The 27,619-nt window shown below is 46.7% G+C and overlaps 1 protein-coding gene across 1 annotated transcript in view; it reads left to right on the top strand.

Moving 5' to 3' along the window:
* The window catches only part of LOC144137645 (uncharacterized), a 110,508-nt gene that overhangs the window by 30,063 nt on the left and 52,826 nt on the right, over nucleotides 1-27,619 (top strand). The window contains exons 4-6 of the mRNA XM_077669584.1: nucleotides 3,846-3,949; nucleotides 8,275-8,307; nucleotides 18,178-18,291. Of these exons, the coding sequence (XP_077525710.1) occupies nucleotides 3,846-3,949; nucleotides 8,275-8,307; nucleotides 18,178-18,291 (251 nt within the window). The remainder of the gene's footprint in view (nucleotides 1-3,845; nucleotides 3,950-8,274; nucleotides 8,308-18,177; nucleotides 18,292-27,619) is intronic.

Here is a 27,619-nt window from a genome sequence, read left to right as displayed (position 1 = left end):
GATATCTAATGTTAAATGCAAAGAATTCAGAGACCTGCACGCAACGCCAGTGTGCAAGATCAAGCTCGGAGGCGAAACCGGCCGTAATGCTTCGACCATTTCAACCAAAGTAGGCGGGCAACACGTCTTGTAATGTGCACGCAACAAATCGGCAAGACATAAATGAAAACACTGGTGTACTCCTGCAGACAGAGTGTGTTGATTCGGCCGATGAACAGGTGCTAATGATTGCAGACCGTTTTTTGAAAGTGGAAGTCAGAGATCGTTTACATAAACCTGGTTGGTAGAAAATATTGGAGCAATGGTTCTGACAAAAGAAAAGCTTGTTCTAGCCTATTTCGGTGTGAGATAAAACAGTTATAGGGGTGGAAGTAGTGCAACTTGATTGACTGTAGGGTTTAACGCGCCGACGCAACGCAGGCGATGAGGCGAGCCGTATTGGAGGGCTCCGGATTAATATTGACCACCTGGGGATCTTTAACATGCGCCGAAATCTCCTCCACACGAGCGTTTTCGCTTTTCGCCTCCATCAAAAAAGCAGCAGCCGCAGCCGGGGCTCAAACCCGCGTCCCCGTGCTCAGCAGCACAACGCCATAATAGCTGAGCCACCACGGCGGGTTAGTGCAAGTTACCATGGCCTCGGAAAGAGAAAGTGAAGCAATTGCCATCGAAGCGTTGAAGGTTGAGGTGATACATCTAAACAGACTAGCTAGCCCAAGTAAAGAGATCTGCCTAAAAGTTCAAGTTATGGGCACGAAATTCGCAGATGATACGAAATCCGCACCATTTGAACCGGTCGGCATGCTGGTAGGATCGGATTATCACTGGAACTTCTGTACTGGGGCATCGAAATAAGTTGAAAAGAAGGTATGGTCATTAAAACAAAGCTTGGCTTTGTTATACAAGGGCCAGTTCAACAGAGCAGATTGACGCTAACGCAAGAGCAAGCGGGGATTTATTGATTTATTGTTGGGTTAAACCCTCCGATGCAACGCAGGTGATGAGGCGGGGCGTAGTGGAGGGCTCTGGGTTAAATGCGACCACGTGGGGATATTTATCATGCCCCAAATCTCGTACACACGGGCATTTTTGCTTTCCGCCTACATCGCACAGGCGCTGATGGTACCCCGTGTTGACGCCACCACCGACGAATTTCACAAAGTATTACAAAAGTTTTGTAGCCTCGAATCCATTGGCATCGAAAGCCAGACGAATGGCTCAAAGAACGATGGTAGGATAGTAACCGAATAGTGAAGCTGGAAGACCGATATGCAATAAATTTACCGTGGAAAGAAAACGTATTGCTAGACACTAATAAATACATCGCGACAAGGAGGCTGATGTAGCTAACTAAAAGATTAAGCGAAAATTAGAATTTCTCATTAGTAAGACAAGGCAATACTTTTTCATCGAATGTCGCAAAAATGTTCCCACACGTAACAAAAAAGCAGACGACGCTTTGCTGCTGTATGCATTGTTTGCAAGAGACACAACGGGAGACCTCTAATGCAAGCTACGCCACTGTTGCCGGCAGACCGCGTTAATGACGCTTTGTCATTTGAAATCAGCGGGACTGACTATGCGGGAACACTTCACGCATGCGAAAAATACGGGCAGATCAAGACGTATGTCATCATCTTCCCCTATCTAAATGTAGAAGGGGTGTACAGTTAGAGTTAGTACCAAACATGTAGACAAAGAGTTTTTTGCAAGCGTTCAGACGGTTTGCAGCGAGTATGGATATGGCAGCGGAAATATACTTGGATAACACAAAGACATTCAAGAAAGAATGGAAAGACGTGAACAGAGTTATTCAAACTATCCAGGATGACACAACGCAGGATTACTGCTCCGCACCAAGATTCCGTGGTACACCATCGCAGAGCGCTCCCCTGGGTAGCAACGCTTCTACGAACGTCCAATACGGAGTCTTAAAACATCAGTCAGGAGGATAATACAAAAATAAACGATACTGTTAGAAGAACAGCGGACGATATTGAGCGAAGTTGAAGGCCCGCTAAACAACCCTCTTCTTACATACGTGCACGCTAAACCCGGCGAACATTTGCGGAAGTGGTTGGAGGAAGAATGAAACTATGAAACTTCATGGGGAAGAAAGTGAACACAAACCACGGATTTTTTACACAGTTTGGAGGAGCCGGTGTCGCATTATCTGGTCTTGGTAGATCAATTGGCAGCGGTAAATCATTAGGGATATTGGAGAGACCGTACGCACCAAAGCAGCAAGAAACATAGGCCTGTCATTAGGGGAAGTAGTTCTCCTCGAAGGTCGTGGACGAAAAATATTCTGGAAGATCTTCGTGTTTGAGAATGTGTATCCCTGATCTGACAGCGTAAGTAAGGCGTGCCAACTGCAAGAACAGTAAGGAGCTACTAAGTCCGCTTACAAGGCAAATATACCCGCTCGAAGTGGGTTTTAAAAAGTCGTCCCGATTCACAGCTCCCTTGGCGAGGGCGAGAACCCGTGAAATATCCCCATCAAGGATCAAGAAAACGACGTCGGAGAAGACCTGGTCATGGAGTGCGAGCGCACTATTTGTATTTTTTTTTTCGCCTAGAAACCTGCGTGTTGCGACAGTCGCTCCTGTATCTCGTCTCAACATTGGTCGGCACTTCTATAGGCGCTACGTTTGCGGTATGGGAAATGTGCATTATGCCCCCATTCGCTCCCTCGCCCTGAGTAACGCTTGAGATTACACAGTCGGTTTCTCTTTTACGTCCTCCAGCCCGCACAAAAGGGAAGAAACCGATTCTAGGTTGTGGTACTGTCCCGTCCACTTCGTTGCCCAGAGAGCAGCAGCAAATACTTTGCTCGCGTCACTGAGGACGTGATTGTGCCGCAGCACCAAGTCGTCAACCTCATAGCAACCATCATGGTGCGATCGATCGTACAGCCCTTTCTGCTGTGCTCTGGCAATGAAAAGATTGCGACGGGCTTTGTGCACGGCCACCCTCAACCTGCGCGCAGCTCCGTCGTGTACTCAGCGCATACTGAGGGCACCATGGGCGCTGTGCGGTGGTTCGTAATAATACAGCCCATCAGAGTTAGCAGTTCCTCTCCTAGTTTGAGCGAAGCGATCGCGTACCTAGTGTAGCGGTTCTGTGCTTCGCAAGCTGAACCCAACCTCTGAGGTGGGAGCCTCCCAGTCTCTCTATTCGTCGGCGAACGTCACAAACATGTGCTTCATGTTGCGATTGAACCTTTCCGCAAAATTCGACAGAGTATAGGTGGTCATTTTACTGCGTTTATTTTTCACACCAACACAGGAGTTTAAAGATGCACGTAAACTTAAAATATTCCTGGCAATTAAAGATGCCGGGAATATTCTCAGTCCCGATAGCGAGGCTAGGGGAGGGACGAACCGGCGGCACTGTACAGCATTCGCACAAGAGGGACTGATGTGGAAATACCCAGAAAAAACTCACTAGCGCTTTCGGTTTTCCTGCGAGAGAATATAGAATTACATTACAATTTAACAGATATATGAAACGTAAAATATGCATGGTTCACAACAAACTGCTCGCGAAATCCCCCATTTTGTGAGTTTTTCCGATGTGCAGGTCTGATAGCAAAGCACGGTGTAGCGGCTATAAAAATTATGAACCGTGCAACAGTACCACCTCAATATTTTCTTTTTGTCACTGCTTAAAACCATTTTTTTTCTTAACGGCGAATTTAGAGAAAAACTCTTCGCGACACAATGCATCTTTCCAGCCTTGACAATAACCAAAAACCACGCACAGGGTATATGTGGTACAGGCAGAAATTTGCATTGATGGATATTACTTAAAGGGTGATAATAATATTTTACTTCACGTTCAAGGACTGCACTTTAAAGATCCGGATCCGAGGAGTGTGGCCCCAATGTATAGATGGAAAGAAGCCATGAAAAAAGCGGAGCAGGATTGCCTTCAGGTGGCAGCGACTGTAAGTGTTAACAATCTTTTGATTTTCAAATCTGATCCACGCACCATGTTTTCAAAACCAGTCCACAGAAACGCAACTGGCTTCACTTTATTTGCTTTCATCCCCATCTTGTTGTACTGGTGTATATGTCAGACCTAAATGCGAATCCCTGTGCTAACCATAGGTTTAGATTTACTGATCTGTTTCTTTTTCTAAAATACTCAGAAATAAAACTCGGTATCCGGTTGGTGTTATTACCGCAAAAATGTCAGCCAGAGTATTTTCTAATTGCACCTCAATGGAACTGGTAAAAACGTATGGCCAAAAGCCACCCCACGAACCTATTTCTTTAGTCTTTTTCTCCTTTCTAGTCATCTATACTTTTGAGTACTTGATTATCTGGATTTTTTACACAGCGCACTAGGTCATACATGTGATTAATATCTTTGTTATTTGAATTCTAGGAAGCTTGCATCAACGTACCAATTGATCTTTAGGTCATAACACTTGAAAGTAGCAAAACTATACCCAACCTTCACGACCATCACCACGGTTTAAGAAGTGTTGCCACGATTACGGCGAATGCTGGAGTTTTTTTAAAGACGATAGTCTTTCTTGGGCTACTTAAACCCAGAAATTTTGGTCTGTCTGTATGTCTGTATGTCTGTCCGTCTGTCTGTCTGTGACTCGATTCAGCCACCCGGCCAAAGCAAAAGAATGCCTGCGCAATAGTCTTATATAGTCACAGCTAAATCTACCCGTCTTGGTCCGGTGTAATGTTCATACTTGTCAACATTGTTGAAGAACAAGACATTACGCAATTATGAGACAACAAATCAATACAGAAGTGATATTTGCAGTGTTCCTTTATAAAAATTCAAACATGCTTGACTTTTGCGAAATTAAATACTTCATCAACTGCAGAAAAAGAATTCACTCCGCCGTCGCCTGCTGTCGCCCGCGCCACTACAGCTTCTGGCGCCATTTTAAGAAATCAACCGGCAACAGTTACGCAAGGTTCCACTAGATAGTTTCCACGTTCTGCTTGCAACGCACGTGGAGTAGGGAAACGCGGTTCTATAAACGTTGAAGTAGGGTGCCTCAATTAACGCGCGTCTTCGCCGTACGGCAGCGTTCGCATCGAGACACCCGGTTTGGAGCAGTGGAACGCGCAAAATTTAAAATGATTTAAGCAAACATTTGGCGTCTTTACCTTGGCAGGAGCGCGACGCAAGAGGAACAACATGAGAGGTGAGCGGTAAATCGAAGGGAGGCATTTACTTCGCAAAAGCCGATAAAGACTATCGTCTTTTGACGTCATTTGCAACGAAAGGAGCAGATACGCGGCCAATTTTTTTTTTTTTTTGGGGGGGGGGGGGTGGGGGGGGGCAATCCTGGCCAGTCTCCCTAAGGGGGTATACTTGGTTTGCAAACATGTTCCAGGGACGCTAGAGACACAGGTAGGCCACCACGAGGCACGTACGCGAGTGCTCGGCGTTTTCTTGCCGCAACTTCAACCAATGCTCAGTTTGACAAACACGGGCCGGGGACGCTGGGCGGTTGTCGTGAGGCACGCACATAGAGTGCTCGGTATTCTCGTGGTTTCGTTAACTGCCGGGTGGCCGCCGCGAGGACCGCGCTCACGTGCGCACGCTCGGTAATTACCAGCGAACACAAAAAATACGATTGTATCAATAGCCGCGGTGCTAAAATTATGTCAGGTTCAAACTTTTTATAAAATTTTACTTGCATTTCAAAAAACGTGAAGACCATTTTCTTCAAAACAAACTGTAATTAAAATAATCCTTTGTTTAACAAGGTACACATTTCGGCTGGTTGGTACATATTCATAGAAAGTACATACTGGTACATATTCCTTTATTTTCTTGTTTATGCAAACTGTGCAAACAAGCGTCCCCGACAGAATTATTTAAGAGGAACAATCAGCTGTGAAACATTAACAGTTATGAGAACCTAAATATTTAACAGATTCTTTTGCACTTACTTTAAAATGGTGGTCTGAAAATAAAAAAGAAACACTTCTACCAAAATGAAAACGCAATGACTGAAATCAAACTGCAGAACCATCGATCGACCAAAACGAAACCATTGCACTTTGCTGAGCTTTTCCCCAACGGAAATTTTTGGTATACGTTATTGCAGATCATTCTTCTGCTGTTATCGGAAGTGTTTACATTCTTCAATAACGCCCCGATCTTCCGTCGAGCGGACTACCCATGCAACGCTAGCAGGTGAACCGCCCCGCGACAGCGAGCGACCGCACCTGCGATGTGGTGTGACGCGTGCGACGATGGTAATGGACTCCCATTCTGGCAGGGTTATTGCATCACAGTTGGCTGCGCACGCTTGCGCCAGCTGCGCACGGCGAGCGAGAGCTGAGCCCAAGGAGCACGGGGGTAAAGTTGGCTTTGCCGCATCAGTTTGGTGCAAGCCCGTCTCAGTAACTCCCCGTATCAAACCAGTCGTAGTATTTCTCACCGGGCTAAGGAAGGCGGTTTTCTTCTCAGCTTAAAGAGGCGAGTTCCATTCGCGGCCGCGGCGGCGGCGGCTTTTCCGTTGGCAGCGAAAATCAAAAACACCCGTGTGTTCGAGATTGCTTCGCACGTTAACACTTTCGTGACCGCGGAAAAATCGGTTGTTTTTGGCTCTTCCAGGAAATATTTTTTCTTGTCACAGAAGATGGCTGACGCTGAAGTGTAGGATACGAAATGATATAGAAAGAATAGGGCTTTCTAACAGTAACACTTTCGAACAACACATGCAATAAAAATTTTATAAAAAGATTATCACAACAAAAAAGTAACAAAAACAGTTGAAAAAAAAACCAGTGCGAATTTGCAAAGCGCACACAGAAAAAATTTGAAATATACAATTCGAACAAAAGGCGCTGATAAAGTAATACTGCAAAAATGACCTTTGTAAGCACACTAGGGCTGCCTACCAGTTGTTATTAGATTGCCGGGAACTTTTTTTTCCTTGGCGCAAAAATGATGGATGCTAAAGTGTAAGTTATGAAATGATAGAGAAAGAATGGGGATTTTCATCAGTAATAATTTCAAACAACAGATGCATTCAGAATTTTATCAGAAAATTCTGGAACCAAAAAAAGTAACAAAGAGAAAAAAATCATGATAACCACAATTTCACTTAGCACACGGTAGACACAAGAAATTTGAATTATTCACTTTGAACATAAAACGCTTATAGAGAAATACGGCAAATATGAGCGGGGTAAGTACAAAAGTTATTTACATGCAAAAATATAAATTTAAATACAAACTGTCGCGCGTTTCTCCGGCGCGCCACGTCAAGGTCAACTCCGGCGTGCCTTCGTGGAGGAAACTCGACTCTGTGCAGCCGGAACGAAGTCGACACCCTGCAGATAAGAGCTGTGGCCTTTAGAACAGGGTCAGATACGTTCACAACAACGCGCGCCGGCTATAGAGCGACTGGAGAAGAAAGCGAAACTCAGCGGTGCACCCTTGGTGATGGTCTGGGGCGACATGACGCACTTTCGTTGTCCGTACTGAAGTGGGATGAATAGAAGTTGTCTTCCGCGTCAGTGCTGCTACCATCATGCAGATATTCAAGATCAGGCATATCGGAAACCCCCGCAATTCGCCGTTTGCGTGAAGAATCAGCGAGCGGCGGCGACACCATAACTGAAACCACGTGAGCTCGTCTCCACGCCGATTTAAGGGCCTTAGATGAGGGACATTTAAAAATCACCAGCATGGCGGAAAAACAAAACTCGCAAGCTAAACTGATAAAATACTTTCTCCTTTAGCATTTGGATGGCGGTAATGGTACAGAAGCGCTCGTAGAGCGACAAATTTGAATATGTTTTCATCGATAACTTACTATCGATGGGAATAGGCACGGTGACGAAGGTTCTAAAGATCCCCAGGGGCTCAAAATGAACCTGGAGCCCTCTACTACGGCGCGCCTCATCGCCTGAGTAGCGCCGGCGCGTTAAACTCCACAATCACTCAATTTCTCACTAGAACTGTTTCTATGCTCTGAAGAAACATCGACTGGTCATTTGTTCGGAAAACTACACGAGGGATTTGGGAGACACTTTTCAGTTACTGGGAGGTCATATTTTGGAATCGATGAATGTGTTTTAGAAAGTTTGTTCTTTAAACTACGGTATTTACTCGCGAGTGAAACCGTCATTGCTTGTAGTAAGAATCGCCTGTTTTAATGCTTTGCATTACACTCACGGTGATATAACCTTATGCAATTTTTCTATACCTTGGGTATTACCCGATAATCGATCAATTGTGCTTAGTTCCCTTTTCACGCCAACCTCTCCCCAATTCCAGGGGACCCCGGACACCCGACCGGCTAACTGTCACGTACGTACTTTTAAATTCCCAAAACCTGCTGCGAGAAAACTTGTTGCCAGTCACTTATTACAGACACATTTTCTAAAGCCGAACAATACGTGACATTGTGCGCAAATAATAAATGCATCGGTAATATCATGGCGTCAAATTAATTTAAATCGCCATTTATGAAGGACGTTTGTTCGCGACATGAAAGCCGAAATGTGAATTTTTTTCAAAGCAGGAGGGAAAACAACTCTTAGAGATCACATTAGGATGCAGATAGAAAAACCTAGCTCAAGGAAACTAAGGGCACCCCGTGCCTGAAAGCAAGGGTACTTTCCAAGAATAAGTTTGAGAACGCGCTATTTAATATAGCTACATGCGCTTTGTGGTATGGTGGCTTTGAAGAAACAGTTTAGCAAGTTTACCCTAGTGTAAAAAATAATATCATATGATGAATTCATTTTGAAAGATCGGTTTTCCAAACCGTTTTGTTCAGGAACTCTTTATTTTACGTGTTATTTTGCATTCAACTGCTCTTGTGTACTGTTAATGAAACCAACCTTTTCAGGAAATGAACCGCGGGCAATGCACTAATGTTGTATGAGTGTAGCAACGTGTTGTCGAAAGCATCTAATGTGTTGGTAAAAAAATGGTCATGCAGGCATCCCAGCATACAAGTGTACCAGCATTATCATAAATTACGCTGAAGTTAGAAGTGCTTGCTGAATATCAACGCTGCTCAGTTTACTTTCAATGGGGCAGACTAATTTTTGTTTTAGGCCTGAAATGTACCAAGACTGCCGGTGAAATAATTATTTTGGGGGGAAAAAGGTTGCTTTGGGGGCTTCATATTTCTTATAAACCATTGCCAATGAGCTTTCTGATCGTCTTTATATCAGCCTCCTAGGATTCTCCCGAATACTTGGCTGGTAAACTTTGAAAAGAGCATGACATCAAGAAGTAGAACCGAGCTAATTGTTTTGTTATACAGATTCAGTGTTCACCGAATATTCTTAGGTTTAAAAATTAAGTCCATGATTCGTCCGGAAACGTGTTCGTTGATTCCGGCATAGAGGAGACCTACGCAAAGTCCAGAGCTAATGTCATAGTTGTTGGACGTAATTGTTGGTTTCGAAGGCTTCGTTACCAGGCATATCATTTTTGATATGAGCGTAAAGGTAAGAAATCTGCTCAGCTTCTGAAAATTATAAATAAAGTAACTGGTATTCAGAAATTGCCGTTAAAATTTCAGCGAAAATATTGCTCGTTCGACTTGGTCGGCCGACGTGCTTTCAATGCCCGAGAATTATGGCTCGCCTGCGCCTGAAACGTTCGGGTCTCTTTATTCCCTTTTGTCAATATTCTGGCTCATTTGCAATCTTCGATTCCTTTCCTTCAGCCGTGTTGGCGCAATGAAGAGGCCTACCGCGCTTCGTTAGTGCATAAATCCGAAGGCAGGACGACGGCAGGATGGCAGGACATATGACCTGGGAGATTTTTGTCACGAGACGCGGCGTGCAGTATTCAGACATAGAGACGCGCACTCCTTCAACTTCCCCCACATCGCTTCATGTCCAAGCCTGCGCTTCGCGTCATTCTTTCCAACAACAAAAAAAAATCGGCAGAAATTCAGAGAACTGTCTACTACATAATGTGTTGCTATATTATGCCGCTTGTCGTGAGTGCAAGTTCTTTGCAGCCAATTTTTTTGGATTTTTCTAAATCCTGTCCGACCAATTATCTCCATTCACGCTATTATAATGATTACATGTGTTACTTGCCCGAAATCGGCATTTTTTATAACCGAAGGTGGTTAAACGGTGCGCCTTTTTTTCGCATTTTACATGTTTTTCTTTTTAATTCGTAAAATTCTGTTCATCCATTACCTCTATTTACGCTACCATAACAATTGCAAGTGGAATTTCCGCAAAATCTGCATCACTGTACAAATGCAGTGCGTTACACGGTTCGCCATTTATCGTGATTGTTTCATTTTTTTTTCTTATTTTTCTGCTTTTTCAAAATTTCGTACCGCTAATTATGTATATCTACGCTATTTAACGATTACAGGTGTGACTTCCGTGAAATCTTCCTTATTGCGGAAATGCAGGACGTTACACGGTTCGCCATTTTCCGGAATGTTTTGTTTTTGAAACTTTTTAGTTTTTAAAAATTTCGTTCGAACAATTCTTTTCATTTATGCTATTATAACAATTGCAGGTAGAACTTCCGGGAATTAACCGTTATTGTGGAAAGGCAGGGCGTTAGGCGGTTCACAATTTTTTCCGTAATATTTTGTATATTTCTCATGTTTTATTTCTTTAAAATTTTATTCGACCAATTTACGGTATTCTAACGATTACAGGTGGAACTTCCGCGATATCTGCTAAAAAAGTACTCGGCGCTAAAACACGGACGAAGAAGAAACACGTAACACACAACACAGTGCCGAACTTCCAACTAAATTTAATCGAAAAAAGATACTGCTTATATACAAAACTAAAATACTAAAAGCATGTGACGTCAAAATGCATCACATTTCTAAACAGGCTACTTTTTTTTATCTGAGAGCGATATGAACGAAGTATTAACACATTTATCCCCTGCCTGTGTGATAAAATGAGCTTCAAGAATTTCGCCCTCAATCATTCCTCTTGCTCTCCGAAAAACTTTGTCCTATTTTACAAGGGACTACGCTTGCATCTTTTGCAGTGCTCAGAAAGGTGGCCACCAGCATTATTTGCAACTGTCCAATTGTGCTTCCTCGCCCTCTCATTGGAACCTTCCAGTTTGCCCTGTGTTCACTTCTTGCAGCTCAGGGGAATTTCGTAAACTACAGCCATGCTGTAGTCTGTGTAGCCTGGTTTTTTTGCCCAGGGTTCTGGTTTTTTCTTGTGATATTTACTGATAAAAGGGCATACTTTTGACAACTGTTCCGGGGCACTGAAAATGATATTTACACCGTACCTTTCCGCCTTTTTCTTTACGTTATGCGTCACTTTGTGTCGACACGGTATGACGTGCACCTTTTTTCTTATCGGCCTATCTTGTCCGTCAGGGCTATCTTTTCACCTCATCTTTTGTAGAAGAGCTTCACACACGAAAAGAAATCATACAATAAGGGAACCGGGCCTGGCTTAGCCTCAAAATCTGGTCGTGGAAGCTACCCTCCACTTTGTGAACGCACGATTTTTTCAAGGCTCCCTGAACACACGTCATCGCCACACCGCTTTTTACCTGTTTTGAGTGCGCACTATTGAAGGCAAAATAGCATAATGTACCAACTCGCCCAGATCAAGCTTTTGTTACTTCTATATCTGCATTTTTGCGGAAATACAGGGCGTTACACTGTCCTGGCTGTGGGGGAACTAGGCAAAGAATGCTATGCAGCTGCGTATTAAAACACCCGCGCAACATATTCGACAGCGAGTGCGCTGCGGTGAGCAGGGATCTCTCTTTGCAGTCTTCGCCTCCTTTCCTTCAGCCCTGTTTTTTAAGGTCTCTGCCGAGTGATAGACAAGTATAGACATCGTAATAAAGACCTGCCCTATAATTCATTCGGTGGCGGATGCAATCCCTCACACTCCCTAAGCTCCTCCAGATTGCAGAACCATAATTGAATGATTGCTGTAAACTAAGGTGATGTACTAATTATATTAAATGGAGGTAAATAGATCGTGTGAACTCGCAGAGGCAGTCATGCGACTACTGTACGAAAAGTGCGTTACCGTGTAAGCGGCAGCACAAAAGCGATTTATCGGCACGTGCACCATCCACTCCACGTTTATTTCAGACACATGCAGATCTAGGAATCCAGGCATGACATGGCCACTCACCCAAGTATATAATGCCGACAACCGCCTCAAGAAATCTATAGAATGAATGAGTTAATAGGTAGTAAAGTAAACAAGGAGCAATAGTGGCAATAGTCCGTGGAGTCGCAAATACCTCACCAGCGCAATTGACATTGAATTCAAAACTACCGCTGAAGACTCGTGAGAGGTGGCTATAGTGTTAGCTATCAACCTAAGCAATGCAACGGTGAACTTATTAGACGGGAAACAGGTCTGAACAAGTCTTAGTTTGGGATCAGTGCCCCCGGAAGCGTACCCACTTTCAAATACGGCTGCTCAATCCCGTACGTTACGGTAATGTTGTCTCGGCACACTCCTCCATCTCGGTCAACGAATTCCCTCACGTCGTGCGACTTCGGCTAATAAAGGTTGCGAGGAGAACCTGACCGCATCGCTGTTGTGTCTGACCCAAAAATAATGCCCCATTGCAGGCTGCAACGTCCGACATACCCAACGCCACACTTGTAAGTCAGCAAAATACACGGTTTGGCCCTTTGCCTGCGCAAAACCAATACGCCCCCCCACCACGGTCCCAGTCTATGTGCAGTCGCATATTCGATATCACATCAACATGAATTTTTGTGATCCCAGAATGCCTTTTACTATACAGACTACCAATGCAGGAAAAAACATGTAATCGCCACTCCCTTTCCTAACTTCAACCCTGAGCAGCGGAAAACCAGTGTCTTGCGCACACTATGGAGCAAGTGATGGTTTCTCACGGGGAAGTTGCGACAAAGACAGTGCATCGACTTTGCCCTGAAGAGACATTCCAAGGCCTGAAAAGGCCCAAGGAAGGTTTTCATTTCCCCCCAACAATTGTGAGAGAATGGAAGCCTAAGTGAGCATAAACACCATAAGTTACATTTGTCGCTACAGAGTATAGCAATCACAGAGCATGTCCCAATATTAATGGAGCAATGTATCTCATTTGTAAGTTTCCTCCCGCCGATGTTTTCACGAATTTCTCAAGGCCAGTTAGGGTGGCGAAGAGGCCAGTAGGAAAAGATACGTACTGCTGATTTCTAGCATGTTTAACTAATAAAGCCAGTGCGTGCGAACAAACAAAGCCTTACTTTTTGTTACTGGGGGGTTTAAAAAATGGGAAATGATGACTGAGTTAATCTTACACCTCTGTGCAAGATCAATTGCATGTAATTACGTTTGTTGGTATGGTGGCTGCGAGCCACCTATGCTGTTTTCTTTTGGCCACCGAGAAGATAAACCTAAGCGTCCGATTTCCCGCAAATATTTACGTAAAGTAATACAGCGTTGAAGTCCGGCACCGTAACTTCCTATAAAATTTTTATCAATTCCACATAGGGTCATTTTTAGAATGCTGCAATGTGTTTCCGGTTCTGCAATAGACTTCCAAATCGCTCTTATCCTACGATACCCTGAATCAGTCTTCGGAACACCAATTTCCTATTGTATTCCCCAACCGACTGACTACACTGCCCTCCCCTAACACTGCACAGTGGTTCTATACCGTTCTCATCAGCAACAAACGTGGATTAGTATCCGTTGTTTAGGGTTGCTCGAAGATTTTCCCCGACGACACTAATTCCACAACGCATTTTCTCAGTGTGTTGTGCATAAGACACGACGTGGCAAAGATATATTTGCTAATTCGTGTCCACCGTTATTTCTATGCCCAAGGAAAATGCGAAGCCCTCTGTATGTTTGGTAATTGTTTTCTTTTCGAGTGGACTTCCTGGAGCATTTCTTTAACTATACTGAGTTTCAACATTCTTAAGCTGTGGCGTGTTCCAGCCGGCTTTCTGAAGTCATTCGTACAGTAAGTCGCAGATATTACAGCGATGAAGGATGCGCAAACATGTTGTAGCAGAAAAGAAGGCCAAAAAGGCAATGTCCACTTAAAGACAAAGAACGTAAAGGGAAGAAAGCGATCCAAATACTACGTTCCAGACAGAAGTTGCCAATGAGTGTCGCCACGCTTTAGCCTTCGAAGCATGTATGAAGACATAAGTGTACAGAAAAATTTACCCTTGATTTGGTTCACCTCATAACTGATTGCTTCAAACATGGTAACCTGAGGCTTTCGCCTTGAAAGTTATCTGTCACGTTTGGATCACACCGACAAAGTAACAAAAGACACTCTGCCCTTGTCGCTATTTTTAAGCTTAAAAGGAAAGTCTGTGCCTCAACCGGTGCCAAGAATATCAAAGAATTGTTATTGCTCAGCATTAATGCCCAAATGTGTTTTTCGGTAACAGGAAAGTCAATCACGTTTATATATAATGTTAAATACGGGAAGGCGTCCCCGAACAGGGCTCCGTCGCCTCCCGTCACCTGTGGTAGCGTGGTGGCCGAGGGGCCAGCAAGGGTGACGACGACAAGATGCCGATGGCACACTTAACTGGTTTACTGAATGGCGACGAATACGGCGAAGAAATACAGGAACATTACCTTTCCGGGCATTCTTACAGTACAGGACTCAGGCAGAGCGAGAGCAATGATTCGCTGCTCCAAAACGAACAAGCCATCCACCGAGATGGCGAATTTTACACAATGGCCGTAACTGCTCCGCCACTTTTCCCAGTGATTTTTGCACACGGCGAAAACATAGTGCACACACACAACACTTTCCGGAGCTCGTGAGGGGCCGGCAGCAGCGGCGCACGTTGAGTCTGAGAGAGGGGGCAGAGAAAATCTTGGATGCGGCGTCCGTGTCCAGTTTCGGGCCCCATTCATCCACCTGTCCCTTCTTTACAACATCTTAGCTAGCGTCCGCGTCCTTGGGGCAAGTCACTACATGTAGCGTTTGCAGCCGCAGAAGTTTGAATCACGCTGACAACGAGGCCTCTGAAATCAAGCCGTTCGCAGGTATGTTCCTGCTCGTCCGAGGCCGCCTTCTTACACACTGGGCCCCTCTGTAAAACTTTGTAGGAAGCGCGAACATGGCAGCGGCGCGCAGAATCGCAATATCTTCTCCCTCAGGGGCCCCAGATCCCGATAGATAAGGGTCTTCAACCATTGTCCGGAGGGATGCTCTCCAATAAAAGTTCGCTCAATACGCTCGACTCCGGGCCTGGGCTGTAGAGCACACTGCTTAAGCTTCACCCAAATGGTCAATGAACGAATAGTGGCTCCCCAGGAACGCACCTGGCTTCGTCAGGCAAGCAACAGAACACAAAAAGGCACGACCGCATCGCCGGCAAGGGCGGAGACAACTACACACTGAAGCTTTACGAGGCTTTTTGTTGCAATAAAATGCGTGAATTATCAACGACACTAGTTGTAGTTTAGCCCAGAAGTAATTCAGTCAAGCGCACGAATATGAAACGTACCATTTCGCGTGATTCGAAATGTCCCACACAAAAAATTGCAATCGTAAAGGCCGAAACATGCTTCAGAAAAAACAAAGCAAATGAGAAAGTCAGGCGTCTACAGGTCACATCGCGCGCTGAAAGCTGCGATTTGAGCTCTCAGCATCGCCCTGAGCTTTCCCTTTCTTGATTCGCTCCTTAGATGCGCCTGTACTCTCAAGGCTGCTGCGACCATGCGAGGGGACACTGGTCATCCTTTTCGACCAAGGTCGAGTGCACGGAGGGTAGAACGAGATTTCCCAGCGTTCGAACGAGAGTCGCGTACCTCTCGTACCTCTCGTACAAGGTGGCGTTACCTTGTGCGATGAGAGCTTAAGGCTTTGCCCCTTCACCGTGCCGGCATTGAAACACGCGGCGCAATGACGCGCGGCAGTTTTTCCTGCCTCCTTTATCCTCGCCTATTCCCGAACGCGTCGGCTGGTCGGTTCTTGACCTCGGCTCAACCACAGGCGGCACCCGGATCTCAACTAGTATAGCGCGTCTTGGCCTATCATCGAAAGCATCAGCTAAGAGTGACTAGGGCAAGGCGTGCTGTTTAGACACCTCTTAGCTTCCAACAAACCCTATCTAGTCGTCCCTCGCCTTTTCCTCAACACACTGAATAGGCGAACACCGAAGAGTGCTTTCGTTCTCTTTTCCGGCTGTCAGGGCTGGATAAGGGTTCCAGGCTGAAGGATGAGATCCAAGCTGTCCAGTCTTGGATGAGGGTTTAGCCGCCCGCGTCACTTGAAACTGTATGAGCTCCGCTGGCCGTTTCTCTACATCGAGTACCTGAGCTTCTGGCAGAACGCTAACGACTCGGTCAGTCGCGACATCGCCGTTACTTATAGCTGAAACATGGAAACCTCTCGGTGCCCCAGCTACACCCTTTGCCACAACGTCACTCAAATTAGGAGTGCGATCCGAAGGAACACCTTGCATTTTAGCGGACTCGTGCGGCCTCTCGTGTTTACTCATTCCTGCGAAACGTCGCTATCTCAACAACTGTCCACGTTCGCGTCGGTAGCCATTCCCAAGGCCTCCCGCAAATTTCAACCATGTGAACACTGCCGAGATCTCCGAAACCAAAGCCGACACATCATCGCACTCAGTGGACGTGTACTGCCCTTTCTCGAAAATCTGAGCTAATCCGTCGTGGTTATCTTCATTGGCCACTCTGTCGCACGGCTGGGCTGCAATGGTTGGCTCCGACTCGCGCTCCCGAGCGTCTGCTACTGACAGCGGTGGCATGGTGCTTTAGTGGAAAACGAGGCCTCTTTCGAGCAACAATTCTAACTCGGGCTTTTTTAATTTCCCTTCCTCCCGCTGCAGTTGGATCTCGTGCTCTGTTTTTTTTTTCTGCCGTTCGAGTCTCTCTCGCTCGAGCTCCTTTCTTTCCCGTTCGACTCTTTCGAGCTCAAGGTCGTACCCTGGCATCCTTTACTCGTGTTGTTGCTTCTCTCTCTCGCGTTCTGCCTCTGAAGCCTGACGCCTAGCTGTCTCCTGTCATTGATAAGCTCACTGCATTCCGAAAGCTCATAATCGTCAGCCACAACAGCGAGTATAGCATACATAATCTCTGGCTTTCTCAGCGCGCACGAGACATCTAAGGAGAACTTTTTTGCAAGCTCCAACGACTGCGGCTATTTCAACGCTTTCAAATAAATGGCCGGTCTACAAAACTGCTTTTCCACTGCGCCATAACTGTTTCGCGCGAATATCCCACGGGACAAAAACACACGTCCAACCAGCTATCGTGTCAAGCTTGGTAAAACGCACTAAAGAAAGGTCCCGAACCCACCATTGACCACCGTGAATTCTGCTAAGTCCGAAGCCTCCTTGACGTCCGTGGTGCTGAACCTCGCACCGCTGGTACCAGTTGTTACGAAGTTGCAATCCGACCCCGGCCATCCAGTTGTTACAAACGGGAAGGCGTCCCCGAGCCGGGCTCCGTCGCCTCCATCGTGTCAGGTGGCGTGGTGGTCGAGCGACAAGCAGAGGTTGCTGCCTTGGTGACGATGCCAAGAAGGCGAAGGCAAATTTAGCTGGTTTATTGCATGGCGACAGATGAGCCGGATAAATACAGGAACAATACCCTTCTGGGCAAGGTTGAAGTGCAGCACTCGAGCAGAGTGACAGCATTGATCCTCTGCTCGAAAACTAACCAACTATCTGCCGAGAGGGCGCCAATCGCCGTCACGGGTCCGCGGCTTTTCCACGTGCTTTTTGCACATGGCGCGAACATAGTACAGACGCATACAATACTCTTTCCAGAGTCGGTGAGGGGCTGGCAATAGCGGCGCATGTTACGTCGGATAGAGGGGAATAGGAGATCTGGGCTGCGGCGTCCACGTCCTTCCGGCAAGTGGCTACCCATACAATTGGAGCTGCCGAAGTTTGAATCACGCGTGCAACCAGGCCTCCGCGATCCAGCCGTTCCCACGCACGTTGCCACTTGTGCGTGGCCGCTTTCTTACAGAACGGGGCACTTCGCAAAACTTTGCAGGCCGCGCGAACATGGCAGTGGCGTGTAAAATCGTAGCAATAGGTATTTCTCCTGGATAACAGGGCAAACCAGTTTTTTTGCAAAATGTTCAAGTTTTCAAGTTAATTGGACAGGTTGCTGTTTTACGGATATTCAGAGTGGCTAGCTAATATTTTTAGCGTTCATCAAACCTCACCCTGTCCAAAATTGGTCATATTCTTTGCAGGTACCGGGGTACGGATACCAAGGAGAGTATTACTGGCAACCTGGGAAATGTGAGGGAAACAATTGCGTTATGTCGATATATCCACCCGGGTGCGAAGGCAAAGACCCGACGCCGGTAAGTAGAGAGCAACTTTGTTTTCGACTCAAAGAAAAATACGAACAAATAGTTTAACTTTTTAATCCCTCTGTAACCACCCTCACGTTATCAGTTTTTCAGAAGGTAGAAAAACCACAATGTTGAAACACAAGTTCCAATGGCATCTACTTCATGTTTCAGGCTTATTGTTCATTTTCTGTGCACCAGTGCTTTTATTCCATTTCCTTAATGTGCGCATTGCCCACTCGGTGGCGTGGTCCTCCTGTATACGACGGATTTTCGGCAGATTCAGCAGCTGTCAGATGAAGACTTCCATCTACCGAGAGCATTGTGTAAACCTCGCGTAGTTGGCAGCACTGCACATCGCGAAGTCGTCATGAACCTTTAATTGCCAACCGTTTCTTCCGCTGCGCCGAATACACTAATTTAAATCGCTCAGTATTTCAGGGGACACTCATACATTTTAAAGCCCGGCGTTAAGCTGTTGGTTACACGACCGTCATCCAGAAGGTAGTCACATATCGCCAGCAGGCTACGCCACCGATACACGACTGAGGAAGTGACCGAGATGGGTTCTTCGCGGGAAAATTACCGGGTCCCCTTCCTTCCAGTTGAGATCCTCAAGGGTGTTTGTTCTGTTGCTCCCTGATCCATGGCAAACCGATTTTTTTCTCCGCCGCGCACGGGGAGATGCGTTGCTTGTGGGGTGCGGCCCTGCCTCTTGTGCTCCCAAACTGCACTGAAATGAGCTAGCTGTACACACACGCGTGGTATAAATAAAATGGTACGTTGATCATCGACTAGAATTTCCTGCTTTTCACTGTTGTTGGGGTGGAAGGTTGAATGATTTAGCGATACATGAGCAATAAAATGGCGATACATGTCGACAAGACTGCAAGACCATATTACTAAAGATCAAAAACAGAACTTGGGTGTACAGCAGTGAAAATGGTGATATCGTGCAAAGTATTTGTGCATCATGTATATATTTTGACGGTTTCGTCAATAACGCGCAGTTGAAGTCATGGGCACGTGCCTGGCGTCTTTCCTTGTGTCCTCGTCTTTCGCGCTGTGCAATCGTGTCGTCTCTGTAGGTGTCTCTGAAATTCTAATCCGTCTCAGAACATCACTCGACCCCGGTAACGGCTGTAAGCGAGCTCTGGCACATAACAAAAGCTTTTTTTTTTAAATCGTGTTACTTATATTGTCACGGGACATAGGGGTGGACAAGTCTCCTCAGCGCCATTACAAAGGACCAGCGACGACGACGAAGAAGGTGCTGGCAGACCCTGCGCTGGCTGTGTGCTCACCTCCATGTGAATAATGTAAATAGATTGCTCACCTTCTTCATGGTTCGGCTCAACTGCTCTGCCACCACGATACATTTGCTGTGTGTGGGTCCATTCCCATCCCGGCCCAAGCTTCGCTTCTCATCCGCATTGGCGCAAACATCGAGGGGGTGTGAACCGTGTCGGGCAGCCCCCGGCACGCCGCTATTAGCGCTCCACGACATCCCCCGTCCCGTGTCTCCAGCCCGTGAGGAGCCGACCCAGAACCGTCAAGACCCGACGACGTGTCCCCAGCCCTGTGGTCCGACGTGCTTAGAAGCCCTCAGTGGTTCGTCGTTGCCTTGCGGACATCGCTGCAACGCGCCGGTTTCACCAAACCCATTACCTCCATCCGTGGCGGCAAGCGCTTTATCGTCTGTTTTCTCGCATTGCTCATCTGCATCCCCATCCTCACCGTGCCGCAGCTTCGACCGGGGCGGTCGCCCTCGACCCTGGGGGTAATGTCACCTGACATAGTGGTGGGCAATACCCCTCAGCGCCATTACTAAGGAGCAGCGACGACGATGAAGGTACTGGCGGACCCTGCGCTGGCTTTCTGCTCGCCTCCATGTAAATACATTGTTCATGTTCATATCGTTCCTCTCATCTGTTCTGCCGCCAAGTTACAGTATATAACTACAAGTCTAATAACCTACCCCGTGTGCGTAATCGACGCACGGGGCACCTTGAGTAATCTTGGTGACGGTATTGGCGACACCGCGGATCCCCATACATAAGCTGGATCCAACCGTGGCGATGTGTTTTTTAGGTGAAGGGTAGAAACTTCAAATGGTGGCCGCCGGAGCCCAGGTCAAGTTCCGGCGAATGCGCTCCCTGTCTGTCTGCCAGGCAGGGAGCTCCAGGACCTCTTGAACTATCAGGATAAGGCTGACAAAGAACGTACCCCCATGTCCCTGCTTTTTCCTGTGCCATGTGGTAAATCAGAAAACTTCTCCAAACATGATCGGACCCTATAAAGGGTGCGCACCGAAGTATCTTTTCCACCTCTTCCTGCAATCAACTCCCCCAAACCCGACAACTACCCCCACTTTTTAAAAGTTGAATCGGTTGACAAATCCAAGCCTCTTTCTTCACAATCCGTATTCATTGTATCCAAGTTTCTTGAATCTATCCTTGGCAAGACGTACAATGGTAAAAAAACTAAGACCTGTTGAGGTCTTCATTGAGGTCAACACACAGCAGCAAGCCAGAGCCAAACCTGCAAGGCAGACCTGGATATCAGTCACACCCCACCGAAGCCTCTACAGATCCCAGGGTGTGATATCTGAGCCAGACCTCCTAAGCGAGACAGAGACCGATCTCCTCGAAGGCCTAAAAGTTCAAGGCGTGACAGCAGTGAGGCGCATCGTCATTAGGAGAGAAAACAAAAAAACATTCCACCATCTTCCCGTGGGGAACCTTGATGAGGATGCGAAGCATCATGGCGGTTCCGTGTGGTTCCATTGTGTTGCCGTTATGTTGAGTGATCTGGTTTTTACTAGCGCCAGAGGGAATTCCGCGTCCGGGTCCACACCGGTGGCAAAGGCACGCAAGTGATGTTGTGTTACGGTGAGTAGGCGGTGGTTCTCGAGGCGCCGAAACTCGTCCATCATGTTCTTGTCGATGTTGTCTCTGTGGTAGAATCGGTAGTCTCCGTCAGCTTTGGTGAGGAAAAGGTTGTTGATTGTGTACACGCCCTCCTCTTCGCAGCTTTTTCTTCTCGTTCTTCTTCTTCTTCTTCGGCGGTTCCCCTACGGGAAGATGACGACGGTGGTTGAACGCGAACCTATCTCGTGATGGATTCTTTGGTTGGCAAATCCCTAGGGGCATCCTGCCACAATCAGCATCAGAGGCGCTGCGGACGGGGCTGGTTGAGCTGCAAGGCGCGTGGCGCTTCCCGCCACAGCTTTCCCACGGGAAATTCAGCATCCCCTTCTAAAGTTTTCAGTTCGTCGTTTCCGTTGACGTTCTGCTTCGAGTGCCTTCATTGTATCAGTAGCTTCTTGACGTAGTTTGAATGAGTCAAGGACATCAGGCGCGTTCGTAGCACTTGCTCCTGTCCCGGATTTTAAGCGTAGTGGGAAGAGCACCGCGTACCTCCCGTTGCGGCGAGAGAGTCGTGGGATCGAAACCGGGCGCCGCTAACTTTTTCTTTTTTTTTATAGTGTAGTATCGCGGAGCTGTGGGTGTAAGGAGGAGAGTTGCGCATGCGCAGGGAGCGTGTGTACGGCGCCGCCATCAACGACAGAGGACCAGGCGAGCCTAAGAAATGCTTCGCATTTAAAAAAATAGCCACCAAACTCCTGGTACTGACTTTTGACTGCTGCACACTGCCCGAGCATGTCAACACAGGTTTCATTCGTTGTTCTGTCTCGCCGTACATCCCGAACCCGAGGCGCTGTTTCAAGTGCCAGCGGCTTGGGCATGGTACCAACTCCTGTTGCGGCCGAACAACATGTACCAAATGTGGAGAGCATGATCATCTATCCGACAACTGCACTGCAACCAACTTCACCCGCCCGAATTGCCAAGGTCCACATGCAGCATACTTTCCCGCTTGTGAAAAGTTTCAACTAGAGAAAAAAATCATTAACGTAAAGGTAACAGGAAACACCACCTCATAGAGGCGCGAAAGAGGTTTGCCTCTTTCCCCCTCGGGAGGTACGCCGACGTGGCTCGCCGGGGGGCGGATCGGCGTCTGGTTTTGGCGGGGACACAGTACCGAAAGTCGGACTTGGTCCCTCCCGCCCCCACCACCTGGGTTGCCTCGGGCAGCCCAAACTGCTTCCGCGCCGCTCGCTGAGCCAGCAGCGGCAGTGGCGGCATCCACGTCCGTTGGGCATGCTCCTGCACCCACTGTCTCCTCTCCACCAGCCCGAAGCACACGTGAGGGCAGAGAGGAGATGGAGACGGAGTAAACCACAGTAGTTCCCACCCCCGCCTCACCACCTGTGCCACCCGGGACGGTCCTGACCCCCTCGGTGGTCGTGGATCGAACGAAGGCATCGAAAAGGGTGCCAAGTCCGGGGATTCCGGTCCGCCGGGTACCCCTTAAAAATCAGATGACGACAGGGATGTGGGACCTTTCCTGTCTGCGTCGCAGAGGAAGAAGTGGGTCCCTCCATCTAAAACTCCAGAGAAGGTTAAAACATGCCTCCCAAGAGTGCAAGCCCAAAATAACCTTACGTAAATAGTCACATTCCAGTAGATCCGAACACTTCATAATAGGAAGAGAAAACATAATACAATAGAACTGCAGAGGCGTTCTTAAAACTCTTGACGATGTATACGAAATACTGCATGTTAATCAGACAAGTCTAATGCGTGTTCAGTAAACGCATTTGAATTCCAAACATACAAATTTCTTGAATAGTTACCTGGTATACCGAAAGGACAGAGACTGCTGCCCACACTCTTCTGCGGGTGTTGCCATAACCACCCGGAAAACCTTAGCATGCCACCCTGTCACTTTGAACACTGCCCTTGAGGCTGCACCAATTGCCAAAGTAATATTCAGTAGGTTGATAACGGTATGCTCCATATACATTCCTCTTGATCTTGCACCTGCCTGAACCATACATCCTAACAGGCGACCTTAATGCACACAATTCTCTTTGGGGCTCTTCTCGCTCGGATGCCCGATGTCGCCTGATAGAAAAATTTCTTACACCTTCAGGAGCATGCCTCTTCAACAAAAATGAGCCCACATACGTTAATATAGGACACAACACACACTCATATCTTGATTTGGCTATTGGCAAAGCAGTTCTCTTTCCTCTTCTCGAGTGGGGTGTGGGCACTGCCTCATATGTCAGTGACTACTTCTCCAGCTCACTAACATATATAGGTAAAGGCCCATGTAGTCCATCTTCTCAGAACAGGTTCAATGAAGCAAGAGCTAGCTGGAATACATTTACAGAGACATCTAAACTACACCACACATCCATTGGACACCTACACGTTGAAGAAGCAACCCAACTCCTCACGGCGCACATACTCGGCGCCGCCGAAAGGTCTGTTCCCCACGCCTCTGGTGCCCCGCGCCACCAGAGGAGGCCGTGGTGGAATGAAGACTGTAGGCGGGCGCGAAAGGCACAGAACAAGGCGTGGGGTATCCTTCGTCGGTACCCCACGTCGAGTAACCTGCTTTTGTTCAAATGGGCGAAGGCGTTTGGAAAACGTGTGCGCCGTGGGGCAAAACGACATAGTTAGCCTTTATTTGTAACCTCAATAAACTCCTACACAAATACACGAAAAGTATGGACACGAATACGCAAACGCACACACAGCCTGCCTCTGGTCAGCACAACAGGGGACACACTCGAAGACCAGGCTGACACACTCGCACAACACCTCCAATACGTGTCCAGTTCAGCACACTACACAAACGCTTTCACGAAACACAAAAAATCGGCAGAAAAGAAGCCTTTACTAGATAACAATAGGTCAATATCTTCTTATAATTCAGAAGTTTCACTGCATGAGCTGAGGGCTGCTCTTAGCACGTGTAAACCCTCAGCTCCAGGCCCAGACAACATCACATATACAATGATACAACACCTACACGCAGACACTCTTGAAACACTCCTACATCTATATATCATAATACAGTTTTCGGGACAGGTTCCACACTCTTATAGGGAGGCCATAGCAGTGGCTTTCTTGAAGGAAGGAAAGGACCCGTCGTCCCTCTTAAGTTACCGTCCGAGAGCCCTGACCAGCTGTCTGTGCAAGCTTCTCGAGAAGATGATAAATCGCAGGCTCGTGTACTTCCTTGAGTACAATGGTCTTCTCGAGAACTGCCAGGCAGGCTTCAGGGTTGGGCGATCGACGAACGATGAACTTGTCGCACTTGACTCGTATATCAAGGATGCCTTTGTGCATAAACAGTATTGTGTAACTGTGTTTTTCGACCTCTATAAGGCGTATATACGACACCGCTTGGTGATACAGGATCTTTTTTCAAAGGTTCACGTGCAAGAAAATGGCGTGCCGCAAGGTGGAGTGTTCAGCTGCACTCTCTTCATAGTTAAGATGAACTCTCTTGGAAAGGCATCGCCACCTACAATCACTTATTCAATGTATGTAGCTGACGTCCAGATATACTATAAATATATATAATATGTCAATCTCCGAACGTCAAGTATAGCTTGGTGTCAAGAAACTTGCCGGCTGGGCTGACAAGAATGGTTTTAAATTGAATCCTGCTAAAAGTTCCTGCGCTGTGTTCTCCAGGAAGCGTGGCGTACATCCGGACCCAGACATTACTCCTAATGGCGTGTCGCTTCCTGTGATCAAGCAGCACAAGTTCTTAGGTGTTGTGTTTGACCACAAACTCACATTCATTCCCCGTATCAAGGACCCTAAGCATAAATGTCTCAAAACAATGAATATCCTTAAGGTTCTCTCCCACCAATCCTATGGTTCCGACAAAGAACTCCTGCTGCACTTCTATACTGCTTTCGTTGGGTGTCGTTTGGACTATTGCAGTGTGGTGTATGGATCGGCGACTAAAACAACGTTGCGAATGTTTGACCCAGTGCTATACTTGGGGCTTCATCTTGCGCCAGAGGTTTTCGCACTAGTCCGGTCGAACGTCTGTATGTCGAGTGTAATTAGTGTAGCCTTGAGAACCAACGGACGTGCATGAATTTGCTTCATGCTTGTAAAATTTCATCGCTGATTAACCATCCTTTTTATCCAGTCTTTAACAATACATCCTCATCTCTGCTGTTTGTAAATCGCCCAACCGTTCCTCTGCCCTTTTCACTTAGAGTGGGAGAGCCAGCCTCGGATCTCAGCCCTTCGTTCTTAGATGTGTACAGATCATCCCTTTCGGACATTTTACCGCCTTGGAGGGTTCGCGCTGTGTCCTGCGACCTTTCTTTATGAAACGTGACAAAACTCGGGTACCGCGAGCTGCGATACTGCAGCATTTTCTGCCTAGGCAGTTTAAATACCCATGTGCATAATTTTACATTGACGCATGTAAAACTTCCACTATGGAGTCCTGCGCTGCTCATGGTCCGAATTTGAATACAGCCAGAACCATGACCATACACACAACCATTTGTTTCAGCAGAAGCATATGGAATTTTACTCATCGTAAAGCACATTCTTGAAAGTCAAATTCCCAATTCCTTTATCTACACAGATTTCTTGAGTGTTGTTCCCGCACTATCATCGCACAAGCCCCCAAAAAACCACATAGTTAATCTTGTGTTTAACACTATCATGTTCGTGTATGCGCAAAAGCATGAGCTGCTCCTCTGCTGAGTCCCAGGACACGCTGGGATCGCTGGGAACGAGTTGGCAGACGACAGGGCCGCTGCGGCTGCACTCAGCAACACTGTAGACATTAGAACGGTACCCTATACAGACCTCAAGCCGCACATAAGGCAACACTTGCGTAGAACATGACAAACACACTGGAGTGCACAAATATACAACAAACTACCTGAAATAAAGCCACACTTGGGACGGTACACAGCTGACTCACACAACAGACACACGGAAGTCCCCTTGGGTAGGCTACGGATAGGGCACACCCATGCAGCGCACTCGTATTTATTGACGGGATCTTAAAGACCCCAGTGAAGCAGGTGCGGAGAGGCCCTATCCGTAGTTCACATACTCATTCAAAGGAAGGCACTTTACACCACACGACGCAAACACTTTCCACAACTATAGAGACAACACATTCCGCTTCACCTATCATACTTTTTAGGAGATGAGCCCATGTTTTTCATCAAGCGCGTTTTTAATTTTCTCACCGATGTCAAGTTTTTACCTCTCATTTCCTACGATTCATGATGACAACGTGGCCCTTTACACCAGTAATCTTCATGCCTTCGCTTCACGTTTGTTTTTACTTACACAATTTAGTATTTATTGCACGTCTATCCTCATCGAATAACTTTGTCCTTGGTGCTCTTTTTCCTTGTCGGCCTTACGCCATTAAACTCAAACCATCATCATCACCATGTGCGCGATATCATATGGCCTGTCTTCCATTCTTGCCTCATTGCAGAAAATATTGTAACTCATCATGCATGTTCAAGTTAGAAGTCACGAGATTCCAAAAGTATTTTGTCCTGTCAAGAACGACAGGGGCTGCAAAGATGTATTCAATTTATCCTCGAGCTGCCGTTTTAAATATTTTTGCGACCTCTTATTTTTTTGCAACTTCCTCTTTCCTTTGATTTTGTGATCACAATTAGAAAAATTTTTCTTTCTGCGAAGGTAAAAAAATAATTGCACGTTCGGCAGTTGCAACGAACGCGCTAACATTTCCATATTGTGAACATAGCGTTTAGACCACAGAAGCAACGACGCAAAAATAACTCGCCGGACACTTGTTCATCGGTAGAGAATAAAACCGGCATGTCTCTGCGTCAGTGAACACTTCGTAGAACCTTTCAGCCCACAGGCGTTACACTGGATGAAGCGGAGCACACCACCCTGAGTCACTAACCAGGAGCAGTTGGAATTGCGAAAATATTTATTTAGCTTCTAACCGTTCCTGGTAGGAGGAGGGCGAAGTTACAGTGACAGGCGTTACACTTATTCATCCAATTTCTCGCTTCAAGGTGCCCTGAATCAGTTATTTGTGTACAAAAATACCCATAAAGAGAATTTATCAACCATCTGAGTAATATGTGCCTTTCTCTTCTCTTTGCTAATTATTCCTAACGCTTTCCTAACAAGATACTCTGAATTCGGCCGTGCCAAATGCCACATCCACACGCAAGACGCTAACAATGCCAATGTGCCAACATATTTTTGGGAATGCATCTGGACGCGGCAGAGATAGCTCGCGGAACACATCCTAATTGGGTAAGATACAGAACTAACATTGTACCATAAAAAACGATATTTCACTCCAATATTTCCGCTTGAATAGAACACACACGAAGGATAGTCAAGAAAACAGGAACACAATGCCGACTATAAACTTTGCAGTGTTCGCTAACCAGCCCGGCGTTACAAGCAAATAAATATTTTGTCTCAAAATTCAC

Source organism: Haemaphysalis longicornis, unplaced genomic scaffold (genome assembly GCF_048455015.1).
Source record: "Haemaphysalis longicornis isolate Haplotype H1 unplaced genomic scaffold, Haemaphysalis longicornis Haplotype H1 scaffold_43, whole genome shotgun sequence".
In the NCBI taxonomy this organism is placed as follows: domain Eukaryota; kingdom Metazoa; phylum Arthropoda; class Arachnida; order Ixodida; family Ixodidae; genus Haemaphysalis; species Haemaphysalis longicornis.
Note: the sequence above shows the minus strand (reverse complement) of the source record. Positions and strands in the feature narration are given on the sequence as shown.